Source organism: Grammomys surdaster, unplaced genomic scaffold (genome assembly GCF_004785775.1).
Source record: "Grammomys surdaster isolate TR1022 unplaced genomic scaffold, NIH_TR_1.0 126035, whole genome shotgun sequence".
NCBI classification, from domain to species: domain Eukaryota; kingdom Metazoa; phylum Chordata; class Mammalia; order Rodentia; family Muridae; genus Grammomys; species Grammomys surdaster.
Window position 1 is genome coordinate 4,155,635 of NW_021620848.1, and position 24,325 is coordinate 4,179,959.

A 24,325-nucleotide genomic window follows, 5' to 3' on the forward strand; every position below is an offset into this window, starting at 1 on the left:
TGGTGGTGGTGGTGGTGGTGGTGGTGGTGGTGGTGGTGGTGGTGGTGGTGGTTTGGTTGGGGTTTTTTTGTTGTTGGTGGTTTGGTTTGTTTTTTTGTTTTGTTACTGTTGTTGTTTGTAAGACAGGGCCGTAGCCCTGGCTGTCCTGGAACTCACTATGTAGACCAGGCTGGCCTCAAACTCAGAGATTTCTCTGCCTCTTCCTCCCAAGTGCAGGGACTAAAGATGTATGCCACTATTCCTGATACAACCTGACTCTCAAGTGTATTAATGCCTCGATTACAGAAGTAACCAAGGTTGGCCATGCCATTTCTTAGCAGTCCCAGAATTCTGAGAATTGCTTGGCATTGCTGCTTAATAAACATGACTGTGTGTGCAGTGAGGAGATGACCCCTCCTTTTTAACTTCCCCATGGCAGGTTATACGTATGCTTACATACAGGGAGTGTAGGGACCAGAGGGTTAGGAAGCCCTCTGTTTATAACCCTGGGCACAGTGGGGAGACCACCCTCAGTTCTGTCCTGCACTCTTCACCCTCTGTCTTCCACTGTCCTATAAGAAGTGCATGGTGAGACCCCCTGCCCACAGGGGATGTGAGACCCCTGCCCACAGGGGGTGGATGCATCAGTCCCTGGCTCCGTCTCTCACAAGCCTCAAGCACTTGTTCTTGTGCTTTTTTTCCTGCTTGCTTGTTATGACCCTAAGCACATACATGGGGTGGTTTTATTTTATTTTCATTTTTAATCATGTTAATATTTCCTGTGCTTAAACTCTAGGTTCCATACTGGATGGGTGGCTACCAGCAGAGATGCACAGGTCAAAACTGACAGAACATAGAAGCCAGGGTGTCTTCTAAAATGAAATGTAGGAAATGGTACTATAAAAACCTGGCAACTGCTTTGTTTCAACTCTTCAACTTAGAAAGGAGATAAACTCTGAGGCCTGGCTCTGGTGAAGTATAGTGGGGTTCTGAGTCTTGTAGCAGGTAAAGCTGCTGTTCTTTTACTGGTAGCTGTCACCAGGCTGCTGAGGTAAATAATTATAGAGAGCACAAGAAAGGCTTGGGAAGGGAAAGAAGAAAAAAAAGTCTCTGCCATCAGAATGCAGAAAATAAAATACCTACTGCTCCTTTAAGGGATTTTTTTAACCTTTTACCTTTGTATTTGTTTTCATGGCCATTATATTTTTCAACTTGATGATCCCATTTTTTCTTCATTTTTCTAGTGATCAGAGAAGGTGATTCATGGTGGACTGAAATCAAGCTTAGACCCAGCTGGAAACAGAAAGGGAATCTTAACTTAAATTAATTTTTCATGCAGGCAAAAGATCATGCAAAAATGGGAATAAAAGAGGTGAAAAACCGCTTGAAGCAAAAGGTACTTGAAGTTCTTATTCAAAATGTATAAGCACTGTGTATGAAATGCGTGGCCACAAAAAAGTAGGATGTGATCAATAGAAGGCTGTCTGATACAGTGTTGTTAGCACACTTCAAAATGCATTACCAGCTGTCCGGGAGTTTCACACTGTTATAAATATTCACAGACAAAAAATTGTCTTCAAATAACATTAAGACTCTTTGTGGGCTTAAACCCACAAAATCGAGTGAGTTCAGAGTTGCCACTGTCTGCCAACCCACCCCACCAGGCCTGGGGTTTGCAGGTGTCCAGCAGCATTGGCTGCTTCATACATACTGGCCACCACCCCAGTGTCACTCCATTCCTGCAGCCACCCTCTGCCCCATGTCTGGTCATAACTTAAACCCAAAAGCATACCCAGAGGAAGGACCACCCTGTTTCCAGCAGATACACACAAAGAGTGAGCAGGAAGGGAATACCATGGATCTCCCCCCATAACTGCATAGAGCAAGAGTAGCCTAGCCTATGCCTAGCAAACAGAGGCTTTGTGATTGTCTCTATGGTCCATCACAAAAATTGTGTGTAGTCACTGTGGCTGAAATTTCCCCAACCTGAGTCCCTGGGGAGGACAGTAGTATAACCAGAGCAGGGCAGGGGGTGTGCGTGTAATACCATTGCAGCATGCTCTCCAATACTGTGATTGCCACTCCTTGTTCAAGATGAGCCAGAATAGAAGCTGACAGCCCAAATCCATAGAACAAAGCTGTGAGTGAAGAGACTGGCTCACAGGTGAGGTAATTCGCCCAAGGCCGGTGTGTGAGCCTAGCAAAGACAGGATTAGATTTCAGATCTCTTGACTTCCACTGTCAGAATACTTCCATTCTGTACCACAAACTGCTTCCCCCAAACACGTATTTTCTTTTGCAAAAGATGTCTGAGGTCATTTTACCCAGACCCCTTAAATGTATCACTATCTAGGCAGTTTGTGTTGGTTCTGTTTTTTAGTGAAAGCAGTTTGAACTTTATGAAGTTGGAAAAATCCTCATTAACTTGAAATGGGTCAAAGGAATTGATTCCTTTCTTTTAATTGGAAAATAATTTGCTCTTACTAAGCATTTAAATTCCTAGCTTTGGCTGACAGTGAATTCTTAACAGCCGAGGTTCTCATCCTGTGACACAAACCTTGTAACACAATCCACACAGACTACATGGCAGTCTGTTTACCCTGGCAGACAATGGCAGGTAGGACTCTTTGCATAGATATTATCTGAGTCACTGATCATACCTTTTCATCCCCTGTCCCAGTCACATGGAGGTGAATTATGTGTATCCAGGAGGGTCCCCCCATCCCCCAGTATCTAGATTGTAGGCTATGGTTGTTTTGGGTATTGCCTGAAGTAAGCAAAGATGGGGTCCCTCCTCAGGCGTCAGACAAAAGGCCTCATGGGTCTCCTTGCTCCTGCTGACCATGAAGCCAGAGACTACCATCAAAGAGTTTCTTCCCACCACACAGTCTCTCTGCAGCAGCCAGTGAAGCTCAGCTTTTCTTCCTGTGTTTACCCAAAGGCTCATTTACACAATCTAGATCATGTTCCCTCCACACACTCCACCTTTCCTTCCTTCATAAACTCTAAAGCCGTTTTCCCCCCTCCCCTTCTCCCTCCCCAGCCCACACCAGTCTTTTCAAGAATAGCTTCAGGAGATAATGTTCTACAGAGTCAGTGCATCTCAGGTGCCACAAACGGTGAAGGCATTTTATAGAAATGTGGCTTGTCACCACTGGACTGTTGACAGATCTATTAGTGCACCCTTTTCAATTTTCACTTTTCCCCCTTTGGCTCTTAGAGATTTCCACAGACTTGATATTTCGCAGTTGTTCTTGGAAGAGCTGTTTTGTAATTGAAACCCCAGCATTGTTCAGTGCACACAGGCCCCTGGTCTCTGGTGCTCTCCAGATCTTTTTCTTGAGCTAATTTAGGATTTAGCTTCTCCTGACCTATCTCACTGTAGTGGAAAATATTTCCTTGGCTTTTTTCTCCCCTTTCCATCTGCCCCCTTCGTGCAACATGGAACCTGTCTCTATGGCTCCCGGATACACCTAACACAGGCATCACAAGTTTGGTTTCTACTATGAAATTGAGGCAGTTGCCAGCAAAGACCCAATTTTCTAATGTGCTGGGTCGCCACCTGGCCTCCTCAAACTCTGTATAGCAATGGTGACCTCGCACACATAATCAAGAACCCAGTCTTGCCCTCTTTGCTCTTGCCTTGGGTTTGAATTGCAAATAGAGAATGTGGGGCTGACCTATGAAGAGGTCACCATGGTGTGTGGAGGGTCCATCTCTAATATGACTGACTGAGCAGGGCCCCTTTTCCATCCCTTGTTCATCTGTGCAATAGATGTTTTCAAAGCCTCTGAAATAGCTTTCAGGGTATCTGCGACCATTGGCGAGTGATTGTTCGTAGATCCTATAGTGTGGCTTTATTCCATGCCTTCTCTGCTTCATCCCTGGAACAAAAAAGAAAGATGGAAAACATATTTCTCTGGATAAATGGAACAGAGAGGCCAAGTTCTGCTATAGCCTAGCCTCCTTTGAAGTTCGACTTGCTCAGAATTAGGAAGGAGAAATGACAGGGATTCCAGCCATAGCTTCCTAATGGAGACAGTGGCACTTGCCTGGGAGTATGTCTTCACCAGTCTTGACCTGCAGAAGAATATCACCAAATTGCACTCTACTTCCCTGGTTCAGACTGTCTGGAGAATGCACTTTAAATCCAGTAGCTGCACACTCGCTCTCTTTACCTGTAGGGGGCACTAAAAATTTGCTACCCTATGGTGGCCTCTTGAGCTATAGTTCTGTCTTCCTCCTTCCTCCTGTGTGACCCTTCAGAAAGGAGTGGCCCACCCCTCCCTGAAGCCCCTTGTTTTGCTTTTTAAAAACGACATTTAGAAAGACAAGTTGTCTATGCCCCCACCCACATTTGCCAACAAGTTTTATGTGTATTGTATGTGTATATGTGTGCCCTTCAGGAATCCCTGATTTTTTTTTTCTTTAGTATCAAAATGCTTTAACCAAATGGGCCCATTTCATAGCCATTTGGAGAGTTTGTAAATCGCTATTCTTTAAACGACAAGTTGAGCTTGATTAATGTTTGTGATTGAAAGGAGCAAATTCACAGTTGGCTTGACTTTCTAGCCAAACGCTTACAGTCATAATGAAGGACGTGAGCAAGCATGTGGGGGCAGGGAGAGCAGGTAGACTATTACAGAATGGATACTTTCACACCATCTTACACAGCTGTCAGCTCCCTGTCTTTACACACATTAAAATATGTTGCAGCCTCAATCACCAAGACTCCAATTTTAGCTACTGGTTTGGTATCAATATTCATATTTTAATTTACATTTGCTGGTTATGGGAAGTAGGCTGGGAAAAAAAACAGGTACCACACAAATCTCAAAGTGGAAAAAGATTCTCTCACAGGAAATGAGAAGGCACTGGCCTTAACCATACACACCCCACTCCACCTCCAGTGCCCTCTCATGGGGATGAGGCGTTTAAGCTTTGGAGGCCAACCAGAAGATTCAGTCTGGTTGTGTAGGATATTAATTGTGTGGCCCTGGGGGAGTTACCAGCCATCGCTGTTTTTCTCATCCATAAAAACTAGGGAGCATCTTAGAAAAGGTGAGCTGTTTTCACAGTCGTTCTTAGTAGCAGCTCCGTAAATGAGAATATATCCTCTCTGTTTCCTTGGGCTCATACCTAGAACAAGACAGTCTGCCCAAATGCCATAGGACGCACCTCCCTATAGGCTGCTCACATAGCCACAAGAGGAATCTTTCCAGACCATTCCTTTGGCTAAAGGCGACCTCAGCTTGCTCAGCAAAAAGAGGGGTGCTCTACCCATTCTTGGAGTGCTGGGCCTACTCCCAACTCCAGGGGTGAATGCCGCATGTGGCCTTGCTTCTCAGCCACAGGAAGCCTGTCCCCAGCTCCTCCTAAGGTCATTTGAGGTGGCCTATTGAATTGTAGCTGTCTTCCTCCTGTGTGACTCTTCAGGAAGGAGTTGGCCCACTCCTCCCTGCAGCCCCTTGTTTTGTTTTTTAAAAATAGCATTTGGAAGGTCAAGGGTTTTTTTTTTTTTTTTTTTTGCCAACAAACCATATGTTTATTGGGAAATTCAGCAAACCAAAGAAGAAAAATAATATCCCTTTTCATGTGCATTTTCATATGGTATGCCCTGAACATGTCTCAGCCTTCTAAAAATGTTTCTTCCACGTATCCTTGTTTTAAATAGCTCATAAATTTTCTTAGAATGGCATATATAGACACATACTACACATAGACACATATATACACACGCATACTATACATACACACATGCACACACATACACACATACCTTAATCAATTCTGTTGGACACCTGAGTTATTTCTAGGTTTGTTCATTTGAAAACATTTCTAGAAATGAAATTAGTGAGCCATAGGACATTTGCATCTTGCAGCATTTTTATATAAGCTTCTAGTTTGCCTTCCTCCAAGCAGGGTGTCAGGGTACCCATATCCCAGTCCCTTGGCTGATGGATCAGTCAGTTCTTGGGCCACAGTTTCTTTAATCGAGGACTGCAGAGTTGTTCCTTTGGTTCCTACATACATATGTCTGCTGGTAGACAGAAAAGAGTCCACTGCTCTTGACCAGAGCTCCTCCCCTGTACTACCCATGACATCCTTGAAGGAAGCAGTCGCCCTTCCCCAGATGGTGAAGGAGCCAAGCACTTGGTAGGGGAGCCATGAGAAAGTACAGAAATGTTGGGGTGTCTGGATAGTCTAACTAAACAAAATGTGGCTTTTAGACACCCAGGCGCATTTGCCTTCCAAATGTTTGACTCAACTTAATGGACATTTATGGGAAAGTTGTACTAGACTCAAGAAAACCCAGATCCCAAGGAACTCAAAGTCTGGAAAGCTTCACAATAGATGGCCATGGTATGGCAGCCTGTGACCAGTTTAGCAAGGAGGGAGAGGAAATCATTTTTGGTGGCCCGGCATAGCATGTACCCACCCCCTCAGGCCAAGATACCTTCACTTGGGCTTTAGTTAGAAGTTGATATGATTTAAATGTCACCAGTCCTTATTTTAGGTTCCTCCACTTTGTATCTCCATGGTCTGGAATAGGTTATCTTATCTGAATCCTATTGCCTCATATATAAAGGATGTATAATCCTATTTATTTTATGATCATCCTGAGCACTAAGTATGAGAATGGAAATCTAGAATCTGGAAAAGTAGCCACCAGAATTAGGTGTCCCCCCACACACACACAGGGAAGCATTGTGTCCATTCTACTTGTACAATATTGGACTCTGTCAAAGCCTCCTCCTAGCTCATCTCATTTAAACCATTCTCCATGGACCTTTGTCAAACGACTAGGAATCTCCCTGTTGTAAAATGAAGAAACTGTTGCAGGGGAAGATGAGTCTGAAAGATCAGGCAGCTAATTGATGGAACATATAAGGCTAGAAGACTGCACTTTTTACTTAAAGCTTAAGCTAAGGCACTTTCCCCCCAAATCTATCGTGTTTTCTTTTAAAAATAATTATTTAGTAGTTTCCTAGTTGATACATTTTCCTACCGTGCACACATGATGGAAGGATATTTTCCTGGACCAAAAATGAATTTATTAAGGTTTGGCCTCATTCACCCTGTGTTAATCCGCTAGATGCACCCACACACACCCGAAGTGCCCCTTTTGCCCTTTAGTTGCTCTCTGACACAGAAGGAGCCCCTCCTCTACTTTGTTCCATTTGACCCAGGCACCTTGGGGCAGCCCCTTTCCAAACAATCCATTTCTAATTGGCTGTCAGTAGCCCCTTTCATCACTGAGCCTTAGCTTAGTTGAGACTAGCCAATCCAGTGTAGGCCACATGCCCAAGCCCTGTCTGTAAGGCCAAAAGGTCATCACCTTCCTGTATCACTGACCAAGCAGAGACTCTCTAGGTTGGCTTATACAGCAGCTGATTCCTTAAGAAAGGAAGCCAGTAAATAGGCAGTTGGGTATATAACACTATACGGATTCACACACACAAACACAGGCACACACTTGCATGTTCACACATGAAGGTATATACATCTGCATGGGTAAAAGCTCTGTTTCATTCCAGTAGTTTACTGGGAAGCTAATGATGCTCTAGGCATTTATGTTACATTACCTATCTCCTTTCATCCCTAGCTCCCATGTCCCCACTTACAGATAGGGAAACTGAGGCTCAGAGGTCTTACCTATGTTTCCTCGTTAGTATATAACTACTAGTACATAATACTTAGTACATAATTTCCTTCTGTCTCATGATTCTCTCCGTTGAGAAAGGGTAGCCAATGATCAAAAACCTCTTCTGTTGACCGAAATGTATAATTGTTTTTATAATGAGAAAAGTTAGATGTTATGTTATTTAATTCAGAACGTGAGTTATTTTTGGTGGAAAAAAATGATTACTTAGATGTTATTTATTTGTACCTTTATTCTCTGACTTGTCCTAAGCAACTTGCTTGACCTCAATAAAAAGGTATAATGCTTATTGCAGAAGTAAACACGTCCATGTTTTCACTAGCCCATACCAATGCTCAGCTGACAAGCACAGCCAAAGAAGCCATAGACTACCCTTTACACATGGGGAGTTTTCTTAGTTTCATTTACCAGACACACAAATGAAATGTAAATGTTTAGGTTTTAAGAGATTTTCTTCATCCTGTAGAGACTCTGCAGGTCAGGGAGACCCTTAGGCCCTTCCAGAAACAAAAGGAAGAGAAGAGAGGGCCAGGAAAGGGATCTGTAGTGCCACCAGTAAGCAGACAGAGAAAAAAGGCCACACTCACAAATAATCAAAGTAATGCAAATTAAAACAACAATGAGGTCTAATTTTTCACCTATTAAATTAGCAATACATTTTTAAAATGATAAGGCTAACAAGTACCGTGAAACTGATAACACACCCATTTCGGGTAGTTGGTGTAAATTGGGAAGCAATTTGGTAGAATGAATAAAAAGCCTTAGAAAGTGTTTATGTTTGACCTCATGCTTTCATTCCTAGTGTTTTCCACAAAAGCAATAATACAAAAGGAAAGAAAAATATAGCATGTATTGCTAGCATTTAGAAAGAATAAAAACATACCCAATAGTAATAGGATGAGTTATTAAATCATTAGATGTCTGCTCAATGAAAATATTATGCATCCATTAAAATTTTTATTATAATGACTGTATGGCACCATGGTGATGCTTATATTGGAGAAAAACAGGATATAAAATTATGCATGAGCTGTGATTACAAGTAATTTTTAAATGTCTGCATATAGACAAAGTAAATGTGTGAAAATGAAAATAGCCATAGAAGAATGCAGGATGAAATAGAATAGAATAGAAGAATGCAGGATAAAAATTATTATGTTTATAGTTTCATGTAGATAGTTTAGGCTTCTTTGGTGCATCAGTGTCAGAAGACCAAGTTAGCTTCTGTTTCCTCTGCCTCTCCCAGGGGGCCAGGCTTAGAATAGCCTGGGGGCTGTTCTTAAGCAGACCTCTTGGCTTGTGGGGATGAGGCGAGAGGGCAAAGGGCCAGGACTCCAGTGCAAACCTAGACCTTCCTTCTTCCCATAGGACATCACTGAGAATGGCTGTGCGTCCTCTGCAGAAGATCCACTGCCAAAGACCATGCCATCTCCACAGGCAGAGGCCAAGGACCCCAAACTTCGAGAAGACCGGAGACCAATCACAGTCCACTTTGGGCAGGTATGTGTTCTGCCCGTCCACAGGGCTGTCTGGTTTTTATGATTTTGTTTGTATCAGAAGCTGGAGTGTAAGCAGACAACAAGTTAGCACCTAGCTCTCCAGCAAAGCAACTTAATGCTCTTCACACCGTCAAGTGTCTGGCATAAACATATTTCAAAGGTGAATTTTCAAAAATCTGGGTGGGAACAACATGGCATTGTATATCACTAGCTCCGCTGTTAGATGGAATCATTAAATGTACCCTCTGCCTCCCCCACTCCTAGACACTGCATTTAAGGTGTTGGTTAGCTAAGCATCTCATTAGAACACTTGGGCATCCCAGGCCCTTCTTTGTACCTTCAAATAAAAGGCAACAAGCAAAGACTTAAAAAAAAAGTCAATTAGGAGTTCTTTATTAATGTACTCCCTGAAAAATCAATATTGGGGGTTGCATTTCTTGGAGTAAACACCCTTGCTATGGTTCTAGAGATCCAACTCTTTACCCAACTGCTTGCAAGGACCTGAGTGCTTAAAAAAATTGTCTATTCATTTCATTTTATTTCTTTCCTCTTAATTAATACATTGTACTCTTTACAGAAATTGAAATTTTCATCTATTTCCTACCTGTGGTTATATTTTCAATTAAAAGGATTATGTAGCCTTCCCTTCCTCTCTTCAATCAACTGGTCTAATTTCTCAAATATAAATGTGTTGTGTGTAGTATGTATGGTTTGATGCTTTTGTTTGATTTGGTATCTGAAACATGGCTCCATCAGGTATGGTTATAACAAGAGTTTGCAAGATTTCTTGTTGTCGTCGTCATTTGTTTTTCTGGTGCTTGGGCTCTAACCAAGGACCTAGTGCTTGCTTAGCAAGCTGTGTTTTACTACTGAGCTTAAATCATCTGATTCTTTAGCTATTCCCTAGATGAAGTATGATAAAGCTAGTCTGTATGAGGTTTTGTTTTGTTTTGTTTAGATTTTACTTTCATGTTTATTTTTTATTTTCCCCCCATTGTCCTCCAGTTGCAGTCCACCCCTCACACAGCTTCTTCCCCATCCCTCCCTCCCCTTTACCGCTGAGAAGGGAGAGGTCCCCCCTGGTTACCTCAACCCACCTGCGCAACTCAAGTCACTGCAGGACTACATATATCCTGTCCCAGAGGCCAGACAAAACAGCCCAGTTAGGGGAACAGAATCCACAGGCAGGCAACAGAGTCAGGGACAGCACTCCCCTCCAGTTGTTGGAGGACCAGCATGAAGACCAAGCTGCACATCTGCTACATATGTGCAGGGGACCTGGCTGTATGACTTCTATTTACTGTTAGTAGGATTGCTATTTCACATCAAAAAGGACCTAGAATCCTTTGTTTAAAACATTTCTTATCTTAAGAGACATTCATTTATCAGGTGCCATTATGTATCAGGCATTGAACTATTTAAAAATAAAATGAACCAGGCCCTTGAGATGGCTCAGCAGGTAAAGATGCCCACAGTCAAACCTGACAGTCTGAGTTCAGTTCCCAGCTACTGCATGATAGAAGAAAACCAACTCTCCCTATTTGTCCTCTGACTTCCACGTTTGAGCCTGGGCACACATGCACACACTCCACATACATAAACAAACACATATACAAGAAAAATAAATAAAAGCATAAAAAGAAGAACTAGCAAAACAGCCACTGTGGGTTCTTATTGCAAAGCATGAACTGACTCATGAAATCAGTCTCTTCTAATCAGTCTTTTTGGATAAATGTCCATACCTCATCAATTGGGGAAATCAACCCCTCTTTTAATTTTATATTTAAAGAGATGTCATAGAACCTGGCATATCCTGTAAAGCAGAAGCACTGCCTAACTAACCGTTCTCTTCAAAGCGCACCAGTGTCTGCACCCTGAGGACTGGCTCCTCTGGAGCTCAGGCACTGTTGGAGCAATCCTCACCCCAGTTCCTGGCCATGTTTGCTGAAAGCACAGCCCTGGTTGTCACCAGCATGGCATTCCAGAGTCAGCTTCCAGCTTTCCTTTGTCCTCATTCCTGCACATTCGAACCTGCCCATGAAAGAACCCTCACTGGAGTTGGGAGCCCATTACAGAGAAAGAGGAGGCGGGGGAGAGGGAATTCATGGTGTTAAACATTCCATTTTCAAAACACACAAAAAAGGAGGCCCTATTTGAAATAGAGAGACCTTCTTTCCATTTCAGCAAGAAATAGAGAGATTCTTTAATGTCATTCCCAGCTAAATGTAGAATAAGAGTGTGTGTGCTCACATGGGTGGGGGATAAACAATTAAAAAGCCACCCCAAACTCTGTTGAAATAAGAGCTGTCTGTGCCTTCACAGGTCTGCAAACTGGAGAGGATGAAAGTGGCTCCCCCCACCCCCGTTTGTCACTTCCCTCACGTGGCTGCCAGCATTATGCAAGTGTACAGGAAGGCAGGATTTTTTTTTAATGCGTGCATACGGATTAAGGTCAAGCCCCTAGTATCAGCCATGCAGCGGGTTCTCCCTTCCAGCTGCAGCCACAGAGCCTACCCACAGCCGAGAGATGCCTTAATTGAGACGTGCTGTCAAAGTGACAAACACATTTGCATACAGTCTACACTCTATTTATTTTCTCTGGAAAGGTCTACAGTCTGCTGTTGGTTGAACATTCTTAATCAGTTTGCTGTAAGTGAACCGCCAGCTAGCTCACTTGAGCCGGGCCCCTTCTTATTAGGTGACAGATTAGCAGGGAGGAGGGGGATAGAGAAACCACAGACACCCTTTTTTTTTTTTTTAATTCTTTCCAGCTTTGCCTCTTGGTGGGTTGTCCTTTGGTCCTTCCCTAGGACCTTCTCTGATGGGCCATTGATCGCAGGAGTACAGTCCTTCTGGCCAGTCTGATTTTAAAGAGTTCTAACAGTTCCAAAATGTTTGCTACATTCTTCTGTGTTTTCCTCACTTGGCATTGTTCTCTAAACCGTTTGAACCTGGTATGCATCCAAACTGTAGCTTCATCTTATGGTGTCTCTAAAGTCATGGATTTAGCATACTAGTCCAGTTTTTTTTCTAATGTATAATAATGTTTGAATGTTCACTTATGATTCACCAGTGCTACTCATATAGCCCTAGTATGTAAATCCTCTTCTTAGGGGTGGAGGAACAAGCCTCACAATATCTTATATGAAGGCAGGGCCCATTGACCTTGTTTTATGGATCAAGAACTGAAAGACTTGAAGGGACCTGCTCAGACCCACATCATCAGTATGGACACTCCAAGCAGTGCGACTCAAACCCCAGTCAGATGGTACCTGCTAATCCTCTGAACATTCCCACTCTGGGCTTACATTCCTGTGGATTTTTTCAAGTCCACTTACTTAGCTAGAGTTGGGTTTAGTACTACATGTCTATAATCTTAGGCCTTGGGAAGCTAACGAAGGAACAACACAAGTTTGAAGCCAGTCTGGTCTCAAAAGTCTCAATGGACACATTCTACAGGGTGACAGTAAAAGGTCCTCCACAGAGTCCTCAGCAGTATGGAAGTAGCTGACAAAAGAGGATCTCAGTGCCAAAAGGAGCCACTCGGGGAGAAAAGTTTCTTACCTGCTGCTCTCCTCAAGGCTGGGACTGGGCCTCTATTTGCATACACTCAGTTTCATCTACACAAGATAAGTAAGTACCCAGTCTCCACCGTTGTAGAACATAATGATGGAGACAGGCCAACAAATGAAAGAGGGAGAAGGAGAGAGAGAGAGAAAGAAAGAGACAGAAAGAGAGAGAGAGGGAGAGGGGGAGAGGGAGAGAGAGAGATGGTCAGAGGACAACTTGCAGAAATCAGGTGTCTTCACCGTGTGAATCCTGAAGATCAAATAAGTTGTCAGGATGGGCAGCAGGAACATCTACCCACTGAACCATCTTGCCAGCCCCTAAAATGCAAACCTTTTAAATAAAGACTAAAACTAGACAAACTGTTTTACCCCTGTAATCCTAGCACTTGAGGGGGAATGGAGGCAGGAAAATCAGAGTTTAAGTCCAGCCTGGGCTACATAGGATGCTGACTCAAAAGAAATAATGAGTAAAAGGAGAAAGAATACTATGTAAGTCCTAAGGCCAAGTGGTTGCTAAGTTGTCGCTTCAGAATTTAAAGGACTGAATTACCCCTTGCAGGATCAGAAAACAGTGGCACAGTTGCTCCAAAGCACCTACTAAGGAGGAATCTATGGAAGGGAGGACAGGGGCATGTCCAGTCCCTTCCGAGACCCCCTAGAGAAGCTGGGGTCCAGGTAGAGATAAAAAGACAGAGAAGACAGGCTAGAGATTCAAATCCCATGTTTCACTCTTCTGAGATGGGGAGCAGGACTTCCTTCTTGTCTCTGGCTTTAGAAGGGGTGAAGAAGCAGGGGCCTCCCCAGCAGAGTGGGAGCACCCACAGGAACAACATCATACTATGACCCTTCTCCCTTGGCAGAAGTCAACAGAGGTGGTACCTTCTATAGAAGCTGTTTTCTGCATCATTTGGTCAAATGGCCAAGCTACCAGATACTTTGAATATCTGTGCTCACTGAAATGCTTCATGACCATGAGCTAGTAAGGAAAGCAGTTTGGCTGTGCTAGCATGGTTCACTCATGTCTACTCTTGAACCAGCACAACTCCTCTGCTTCTCTTGAATGCAACCCTCCGTCCCTGCTAGAGAACTGGACAAATGCTGGAATCCAGGGATGCTTGCTTCTAGCCCTGAGTGCAGGCTGCCAAGCCTCATTGAGAAAGAAGTGGGAGGACCAGTTCTCAGAACTTCCAGGTTTGCTTCCTTTCCCACAGTTCAATGATCTACAAAATGAGTAATTGCTTGTTTTATAATGTACAGATTCCAAAACATTCATCTGAAATGTACCTCTCTACTCCTTCCGTTTGAGCAAGGGAATATGAATTCCCTTTTTTAATCTAAAGTTTCAAAAGCTGTTTAGAGGCTAAAGTGATGGCTCAATGGTTTAAAGCACTGGCTGCTGTTCCAAAGGACCTGAGTTTAATTCCCAGCACCCACATAGAGGCTCACAACCATCTGTACCTCCAGTTCCAGAGGATCTAGCATCCATTTCTGGCCTCCATGGGCACCAGGCATACACATGGGACATAGACATGCGTATAAGCAAAATACTCATTTGTATGAAATAATTTAAAAGCTTGTTTTGTTTTGTTGAAGCAAGGTCCTGGCTATCTTGAAGCTTGCTTGCTGTATAGGCCAGGCTGCTCTTGAACTTTCTGAGATCTTCCTCCCTCTGCCTGGGATTAAGGCATAGACCACCATGCCTGACCCTTAATTTAAAAATTGTAAAAGCTGTTTAAACCAGAATCCTAATCAAGCACCATGGTAGCTCTCTGGTAAGCTGTGACAGAGGTTTGAGCACCATCCTAAGACCAGCTCTGGAAACACGGCCATAAGCATGAGCCAGTCTTATGCTGAGCTGAAAATGCTACCTAGCCAACAAATGCCCTCAACAGCTTTGGCTCTGAGTGTCCTGAGAAGTTCCTTCTGGCCATTGAGCTTGGAAGTGCCATTCCTCACTCATACCTCCAGAGGTGTCCTGTGTTCTCATGACACCTCAAACAGACCCCCACCCCGAACTTGAACATACAGTCCCTGCCAGACCCCTTCCACATCCTCATCTCCCACCTCAGGATATGATCCGCACCAACCCTGAACCTTACTCAGTCTTCCCCTCTCCATTACCCCTCCCACAGCCTTGATAACAGGCCAAATGACCACTCATGTGCACTGTGCCTCCTGATTGACACTCCCCTGCAGACCCCATGACCTCGAAGACAGCCATCTCATACCATGTTCCTAGACTCCCTTAACAATTCCATCTTCCCCCTTGACTTGACCCAGGAGGTACGAACTCAGAGCAGATCCCTTTATAAGCCTCCTGGCTCATGTAGAAACCCAGAAGAACCTCTAGGTTCTTCTCTTTACCCCACCCCAGGACTCTGCACATGCCAGTCTGTCACACAGTATTGTGATCATTTCTTTAGTACCTATCTTCCTCCATGATAATGTAAACCTCTTTGAGATCCACAGTCTTCAGCAGGACCTGGCATGGAGCTAGCAGTCTATAAACACACATTGCTTTTATTACTACCATACATGTTTAAATTGGACCGTAACTAATTAACTATTGTTTGACTTCCCCCTATGTGTACCTCAAGTTATTTGGTTTCATTTCAGTTGCTATACTTATAATTCTGTTCATTTGGGGAAAAATGAATAATCTATTAGTGCTCAAAAACTACTTGTAAATTTCCTTTCCATAAATAAGGATCCGTTTACAAGTTGAGACAGCTTTGAGTGTTAAGAACTTGGATCCTGTCACATTGTACTGTTTGTGTCTTTCTGAGGTCCTAAGGTCAGTCATAAATGCCCCATGGGAGAATGAGGGACAAGTCAGAGGACTGAGACACTCTTCTTCTACACCCCAAGGTCACAAGGACCTATTCAAAACAGGGAGGGAAGAGCTGTCAGAGGAAGAGGCCCCCATCTCTGAATTACAAAGAATATAAGTTGCAGACATCAGGCCTGCAATCCCAGAATTTCAGAAGCTGAGACAGAAAGATTGTCATAAGTCTGAAGCCAGTCTAGACCACATAGGGAAGACTCTGTCTCAAAAACTACATATTTGGGGGCTGGAGAGTTAGCTCAGTTGCTAAAGTGCATGTCATGCAAACATGATGATCTAAATTTGATCCCCAGTACCCTTGTAAAAAGTTGTGAGGTATGTATGTGTCAGTATCCCCAGGCCTCGGCGGGCCTATTGAGGCAGATCCTGTGGACTTGCTGGCCAGCCAGTCTAGCCAAAACTTGAAACTCCAGGCTCACTGAGAGACTTTTTCTCAAAACACAAGATGGGGAGTCGTTGAGGAAGACACCAGCCATTGACATCTGGCCTCCATATATGCACAGGCAGGTAGGTATACACACCTACACATATCCATGCACACACACACTACACATGTGCTCACCAGTGAGTCAGTCAGTCATAATAATAAGAGAGCTCAGATGATGGAAACTCAAGAGACTGAGGTGGAAGGTCAGTAGGTTTCTGTTTCAACATGCAGTGTGGCCTCCTTAAGAAGCATTCTTGATTTGGGGGCCTAGCAGTACTAGAGAACTCAGCAGTGTAGGCAGAGATCTTGGTGTAGTGTGGAAACAGTCTTCAGAACCCTGCCTTAGAATAGCACCTGTCAAACTGTACCAGTTCCACTCAGCCCAGGTGAGGGATAGATGCAGAAAGTCAAGGTGACAGTCCATTTCCGATGCCACCTGTTCCTCTTAGGACCTAATATTTGGCATCTGGCCATTCTTAAGAGCAGCTGAGGGTGAAGGGTAGCACTAAGTTTCTCACTACCTGCCAGATACTGTGCTGAAACCTGGGGCCTCTGTTCTAGCTTCAGTTGCCACTGCCATTGCAGTGGACCAAGCTATGTGATCCACCAGGCCATCTTGTTGGGGATGGGTCTCAAGGCTTATCTCTCTTTCTGAGAACAGGACAGGCATGGGAATAATAAGGACTTGTCCAAGAGTGTGCAGCTCAGAAGCAGAAGTCACAGTTTGTTTCAAGCCATGTTCTGGCCTGAAGCTTGGATCTTCCCCAGCTCTGCTGAGAACATGGTGATTTCTTGATGGGTGCATACTGTTAATCTGGTGCAGAAGCTGAGCCAGTGGTCCAGGATCTCAGGATATGGAGCCATAATAAGGCTTTGTTTCTGGTTACCTTCCAGACCTTAGGCCCTCCTTAACATTTCTGTGTCTCAGTTGGTGCCAAGACAAGTATACTGGTATCCTGCACCTGGTAGAGATACCATAAGCCAAATCCACCATTAATCTCAAAAGCATGCTAGGTACTCTCCTGGTGTGTGTGAAGGTGAATACAGGAGAACTGTGTGGGCATGTGTAGGAGTTGACTGGTATTGACTAGATCAGGTACCAATCCAGCTCTGAAGACCAAGGAAGGACTTATATTAGAAATTCATATTGACTGGGGTATGTGGACTCTCAAGAGATATCTCCAAATTCCAGTTTCAAAAAAAAAAAAGGGGGAATTGTTGGTTCATATCGGTCTAACTCTGGTACCAAATCAAGTTAGCCAGGCCTTTCCCCCAGTTTTTCAAGTACCACTCTTAACACCCTCCTATGCAGTAGTCACATGACTTACCGCTGCAGAACACATCCTTCTAGCTAGAAGATGAGCATGAGAAGAAGTAACTTCCCCACAAGGTGTGACCATGACTGACGGAACTAGCTTGGATTCTGAGCCTGTCTCCTAGCCAGTTACCATGGCTAAGGGGTCTTCTGTGTGCAGTGGACACATCCCATTAATACACACACCTCAGAGATGAAGGAGTGATTCCTGCAAAGGAGCTGGAAGATGGTTCTCAAAGGGAGGAGGACTAGATCAAACAGTGTGCAGGAGACCCAACAGGAAAGTATCCTTGCCTCTTGTCCTGTTCCAGAGAAAAGTTCTTAACCAGAGCTGAGGGGAACCTATGATCACAAGAGCATGCAGAGTCAAAGGCAGACATCAAGCTAAACACCAGATTTAAAAAAAAAAAAAGTACCAGGCTGTGGTGGTACATGCCTTTAATCCCAGCTCTCAGGAGGCAGAGGCAGGTGGATCTCTGAGTTCAAGACCGTCTTACAGAGCTAGTTCCAGGGCTACACAGAGAAACCTTGACTCAAAAAAAAAAAAAGTGGGGGAGGACAGAGGGAAGAGGACAGGCATGTAAGCATGTCAGTGTATGCCAGCCAGGGAGATTAGAACTGAGGGTCCCAGGTGAAAGGCATGATGCTTCTTGAGAGGGAAAGTGGCAGGGTTGGCAGTAGTCATAACCATGTCTGTGTCACTTGGTAAAAGCAGGCATTGCAGTCGCTGGACCTCTTATGACACAGAACCCCCAGTCCTGTAGCTCCTGATTCAAAGTCAGCAAGCTAAGAGGTATCCCCAAGGCCATGTCTGCCGTTTGCATTTAAACCCCAACTGTTTTGGTCTCAGTCTTGTTCTTCTACCCAACCCATAGGGACCTGTCACTTCCTCAATGTCAACTTGAACATGTCACTACAACCTGGCTTCAGTGTTCAGTAACTAGACCACAGTCTTTAACCTAACACCAGTGGGAGCAGCTTCTTCCAGCTGTGCCCTAGTTACACAGGAACGCTCCAGGCCAGAGAAACTACACTTGCCTACTGTTTAGATCTTTCTAGGGTGAGCTGTAGACTTTCTAGTCCTAGACTCCCTACCCCTACCCTGGGTAGTCAGCACTTGCTTTGTCCAGTGCTTAATTGGAGAATGCTTACCTTTTAAAGGGTATTAACCCAAGGTATATCCTCAAGAAAGGTCCAACTAAAACTACCAAGGAATAGAATCTGAGCGACCTGACCAATATTTTTTTTTTTTTTTTGGTTTTTCAAGACAGGGTTTCTCTGTGTAGCCCTGGCTGTCCTGGAACTCACTCTATAGACCAGGCTGGCCTCGAACTCAGAAATCTGCCTGCCTCTGCCTGCCAAGTGCTGGGATTAAAGGCATACACCACCACAGCCCGGCAATGTTCTTGTTCTAAGCAGGAAGAAAGTCTGAGTGGACTCTGTGCCTGGGAACTGTATCTTGTCCTCCCTTCCCATAGATGGTGCCCTTCCAAGGTGCTAACCTCTAACATCACCCAGTGGAGAGCCCTAGGTGGATGTGCCTACAGTTTTTAGCACCACTTTTATTATAGCATCTCCTAATGTCACTTTAATTTTTTTTCTTTTTGGTTTTTCAAGACAGGGTTTCTTTGTCTTGACAGCTCTGGATGTTCTAGAACTCCCTCTGTAGACCAGGCTGACCTCGAACTCAGAGATGAGCTTCCTCTACTTCCCAAGTGCTAGGATTAAAGGTGTATGCCACCACTGTCTGGCTCTCAGTATCCTTGGCTAGGCAGAAAGCTCTACTCAGTAGCCATTATGTGTACCAGGAGCTATCTGTCACATATCTTACTTCCAGTTGTGATCTGGGCACTGCTGATGGACCAGGGGAAATATTAACCTACCCATGCCCTTGAGAAGGGAGTCATAGGACCAACCAAGAGATGTAGTATAAGAAGGGTTCAGATGCACTGAGGAGGTTCTCATCATAGCATGGACCTGCTGTGCTGGAACGGACCCCTCTCCAGGCCTCATGTTACTTAGTCTTTCAACAGCCGGACACAGTGGATGCAAGTGTTTTTCCTACAGAGGTCAAGCCACCTGATCAAGGCAAGAGTTCAAGTTAGGCATACCCATTCGATGCCAGAGCCTGAGCTCTTCTCACCTTCCACCAAGCCATTTTCATCAACTCTGCCTGCTTCTCCAGGCATTGGTTGACTTTCTAGGTCAAGGTTACTTTGCTGCAATTCTCCCTTTCCTATCTAAGACTCATGCCTTCTGCCTGTACTTAGAACTTTATGTCATCCCAACCCCAGTTGCTTTAACACAGCATTTTCTGCATGCCCACCAGCAGCAGTGTGCTCAGCAGAGACATGGGTGATCTCATTTCCTCTCCCCACCAGGCAGAGCTGGGGAGGTAGCAGCAGTTTTCTATATCCAAGGCTGCATACCAACCTTCTGCATATCACTCCCATCTTAGGAGCAGACAATCTGAGGCCTTGGTCTTTCTGCCAACACAACACTAATCCTTGCAGGACTTCATTCATCTGACATGTTTGAGGCATGGCAGGTGCAGAGACCTCTGGGTCACAGAAAATGAGATGTTTTCTGCCTCTGTGGCTCAGTGGCTGGGAGAAGCAGTCCACAAATGCTACAAAGAAGAAATGTTACTCGGACCCAGTGTACTGGTCACAGTGGGCACAAGTGCTGGGAGTAGAGAACAGAGTGGCATCTTAGAGGAGGGACATTCCAACTGGGTCTAGAGAGGCTCTCCATAATACTCACCATGTACTAAATAGAGCCAGAGTAGGGTGAGCATTCCAGACAAGAGAATGAACTTCAGGGAAATAGGGGCCAATATGTGCACCAGAGGTCAGCAGGTAAGAGCTAGGCAGTAGCCAACCCTTGGGGGATTACACCCCATGAGTGACTTGGAGCCAGGAACAGGCTGTGTCCAAGGGACTGACAACTGGGACCTGAATTACTGGGACAGAATAGGTAAGTTAGAAAGACCACGAATGACATCACTAATATTTCAGGCGAGCTTGGGGAGCTCAACCAAGGGTACTGATTCCATGAGTGGAGACTCACGGGCAGAGCTCTCAGTCAGCTAAGTGTCCTCCACAGGAGCTATTGGAGTTTGAGGCAGAGTGACACAAAGTTAGACACTGGCTATATATCTCCTTGACGTAATCAGCTGAAGTTTGCAGCACAGCCTGTGAGAGACGGAACAGACTGCACACACTGCACAGGCCAGCTGAGAGCTCCAGTGCCTCCTTCAGTGAAATGGATGCAGCCCTCCTGTCCTTACAGCCCAGTTTCTTCTCCCAGTCATGTGCCTTAGTATTCAACTCCTCATGGCTTCCTCCTTCTATCCCAGGCTGTTGTGATCTCCCTCCCCAGATGATTAGCTCTTCACCAGCGCAGAGATGTTATGCTAAAACAACTTATAGACATGACTTTAAAAATGCAAGCCTGAGCCATGCTGGGTAGAGAACATGGATCATTTCAAGCCAGCCACTGGCCATTTTTGTAAATCCATAGGAACCACACAGGGCAGCTTGTTAGGCCTTCTACACCAAGGATCCCATGAATAAATAGTGCCATATCTTGGTGCATACAGGCTGGAATATGGATATAGCAGCACTGTATAAAAATGCGTGTTTACAAAATAAATGCATCAATATATTAGTGTTCCACCATAACCAAATCACCTAGTTTAATAGTTGTAGGGGCTGCAAGGAGCTGCCAGGTGACTGGCTTCCATCCATCAGCATACATCAGCATTAGAAATGACCACCAGAGGGAGGGAGAGTCCTCCTGCCTGGTGACCTTGAGGCCTCTGGTTTGAGGCAACTGGTGAGATCGCAGGTGGGTACCCTGACACACAGCCTTTCTGCCAAGGTGTGACACCTACTGCGGCCGTGTGTTCCTGCAGATGTCTTGAGGTCTGCTGCCGAGCAGAAGGCTGATTAGCACCAACTTGCAGGATGTAATGGGTTGCACCTCCAGGAAGATGGCTGGCTGGGCCAAAAGGATTTTCTAATTATGCAGATTCACTTTGGCTTGCTAGTGAGTAGACTTCCTAAGTAACTCTTCTGGGAACCCTATAACTTTCAGCCCCCCACCATGAAAGTAGGGCTGGGTTTTCACAGTCTGTGTCCATCTCTTCTACCCCTCTCTGAGCTCTGAATCCCACTAGGCATCTGGCTCCAACATCTGGAACTCAGGAGAAGTAGCTGACAGAATGGCTGGAGTGGGCACCCCTCCCCTTGGTTGTAATGGCACAATGCTGGATTTCAGTATTTTAAATGAAAAATATATGCAGTTAGCTGTGCGCTGACAGTGTCCTTGAGGATTTGACAGTGAGATTTTCCAGCAGTTGGTCTTCGTTAGGATCCTGGCAGTGTTTAATAAGGCAGTGGAACTGCTGGCACCTTGGGCTCCTGTTTGTTCTCCGAGGGCTCGGGGCTGCTGCGGTAAGCACACCGACCAGAGCTGATCATTACAAGGGCGTACGCCACCATGAATAAAAATGTCACACGTTTTCCCATCTCACAGCGGTACAAAATGTCAGTCCTGTCAAACACACATTGCAGGGAGCTGTGTGCAGTCCGTACAAATTGGAAAGCTGCATATTCCCCCAGCCTTCTGATATTCTTCATTTGAAGCTGAAGAAAAACAGTTGTTAACCTATTAGCTGGGATTTTAAACTCTGCTGAGGCTCTGGATGGTAGACTCTGACACAGATAGGAATGTATTCCAGGGTCCAGGAATTTTAAACCAAGTTCTCCATCCATTTGTTCCTAGATGTGGGGGAAAAAAAGAAAAGAAAAGATCCACTCCCCTGTCTAGCAAACCCAACTGTCTTTCTTTAACAGACACACTGGGGAAATTTTGGGATATTTCATATCTAAGCTTCCTAATGCCTCTATACCTGCATTCCACTAAAAGAAAAGAAAGAAAGAGAAAGGCTCTTGCTTTGGGAAATAGCCCTAGAGCTCAGCCTGGTAAGTTAAGACACCTCTAGGTTAAGGTTGTTCCTGGTGATGGCACACGCCTTTAATCCCAACACTCAAGAGGCAGAAACAGCTGGATCTCTGTGAGTTTGAAGCCAGCCTAGTCTACAGAGTTCCAAGACAGCCAGTAATACATACAGAGAAACCCTGTCTCCGAAAGAGGGGTGGAGGGATTGCTGATCAGAAGCATGCCAGGAATGTTACTAATGCTAAAGACAAAGTAACACAAGTGATGGGGATGACCTGTTGGTACTGGTGCTTGGTAAAGGCCTGAAAGAACCTGCTGCTAGGTACTCACTCATGGGAGGACGTTTGTACTGTTGTTTCCATAGACAGGACTGTACCAGAAACTGGAAGTCTCTGTGTGAGCCCCCAACCTCCCCCACCACCACTAAAGATTGCCCCTCTTAGGGAAGAGAGGAAGCAAGATGTCCCACTCTTAGGAGTGGGAAGAAGGGAAAGCACTCAGGGAAAGCAGTCCTGAGGGTAGCAGGATTCCATCAGGTGGGTGAGTAAGGGCTGAGAGGAGGCACATGCAGGATAGAGCAGCTGCTCTGAGGGCTGGTAACAGAGGGCCACTTGTGCTGGGCTAAGAGGTGAGGCCATGGGGACAAGGCCGGGCTTGCCGAGCATAGGGATTTGACCAGTTCTGGGCTGGGAAGTTGTGGAGTTTTCTTATCTGTATCACTGCAAAATTAGGTGGAAGGTTTTGTTTTTACTTCCTGCTGCTGTACTGTTTGGAGTGGACACCATTCCAGAGATGATAAATGAGTCTTGCTTTTGCTGAGCTGGCCCTGCCCTTAATGTACTGAGCAAAGCTCACCAAGCAGAGCACAGGCCTGAGAAATGCAGGTGGCTTTTCACTGAGACCTTCCCGTGGGGTTGAGCAGCATTCACAGTATAGAGAGCTCCAGGATGTCAGGGAACAGCATCATGGGGGAGTTGGGGAAGCAGTGCCCTGGGCTTATGGAGCATATGTCACCACTGCCTTCCACTGCTCTGTGTGTGTTGTATATCGTGGGAAGTGTGTACACTCGTGGGCATACCTGGGCTTTAATTGTGTCTGTGCCACCTGTTAGCTGTGAGGCCTGGTCTAGATGCGTCACTGTTTCTGCCTTTTAAAGCAATGTTGCCTTCTCTGTAGCATTCTTGAGACCAGTTATCTGCTGAGTTCCTAGCATAGACCTGGTACACAACATGTGCCAAGAGCCAGCAGCCCCTCTTGGTATCAAAGAACATCTGGAGGTCTTTCCTCTCACCTGACCACCAGTGAGACTCCTGGACAATGTCACCCAGGCACCCTCAATGGCATCCCAGATGGCCATCAAGTGGAGGGAGCAGAAAGGCACCTGCCTCCTGCTTCTGTTTGGGTGAAGAATAGTACAGTCAGCAGAGCCCCCTGCCCCTGCCCACCCACCAGCCGCATCTGGTACCCGACCTCCAACAGCCAATGGGATGCCACCTATTCAGGCCCTGCACCTGCACCAACTAAAAACAAAGGGCTCCCCTCCCCCGGCCCACGTCTGGGCCTCCTCCCTCCCCTGCCACTGTCCCCCAAGCTGGCTGGGTCACCCAGCCACCATGCAGCCTTCCCTCCCAGCTGCCTGACTGCTTTTGTTCAGCATGTGAACTTCCCCATCAGCGGGGCTCCTTGCACGGGAAGTAATCAGGAATCTTGACAAGGCTTCAAACCACAAATGCCACTACAAATTAACCAGCACCACTACAAAATACTACTCCTGTCAACATTGGAAAGAGTGTGCGGCTATTCAGAGCAGGCCTGAGAGGCTTTCAGCACAGCACGCAGGCGTGGAAGGCAGGGTATGGCAGAGAGCCCTGGATCTTGAGCCCAGCCCCCTCCACAAGGCTGCACCTATCCTTCAGGACCACCTTCAGTCCCAGATGACCTCTCAGCCCTCGAACAGGTGGCCCCTCAGGACAGCAAGCAATGTGCATATGAAAAACACCCTGTAGGCAACAAGCAGGCAGAGGCTGAAGTACATCCCAGGTGTCTGTCTTCCAGTATACTGG

General features: G+C 45.4%; 1 protein-coding gene across 3 annotated transcripts in view; it reads left to right on the top strand.

Moving 5' to 3' along the window:
• Dennd1a (DENN domain containing 1A) overlaps positions 1-24,325 on the top strand; it is a 473,969-nt gene that overhangs the window by 419,558 nt on the left and 30,086 nt on the right. For all 3 annotated transcript variants that reach the window (XM_028754699.1, XM_028754700.1, XM_028754698.1), the window contains 2 exons: positions 1,319-1,375; positions 9,011-9,142. In XM_028754699.1, coding sequence (XP_028610532.1) covers positions 1,319-1,375; positions 9,011-9,142 — 189 coding nt within the window. The remainder of the gene's footprint in view (positions 1-1,318; positions 1,376-9,010; positions 9,143-24,325) is intronic.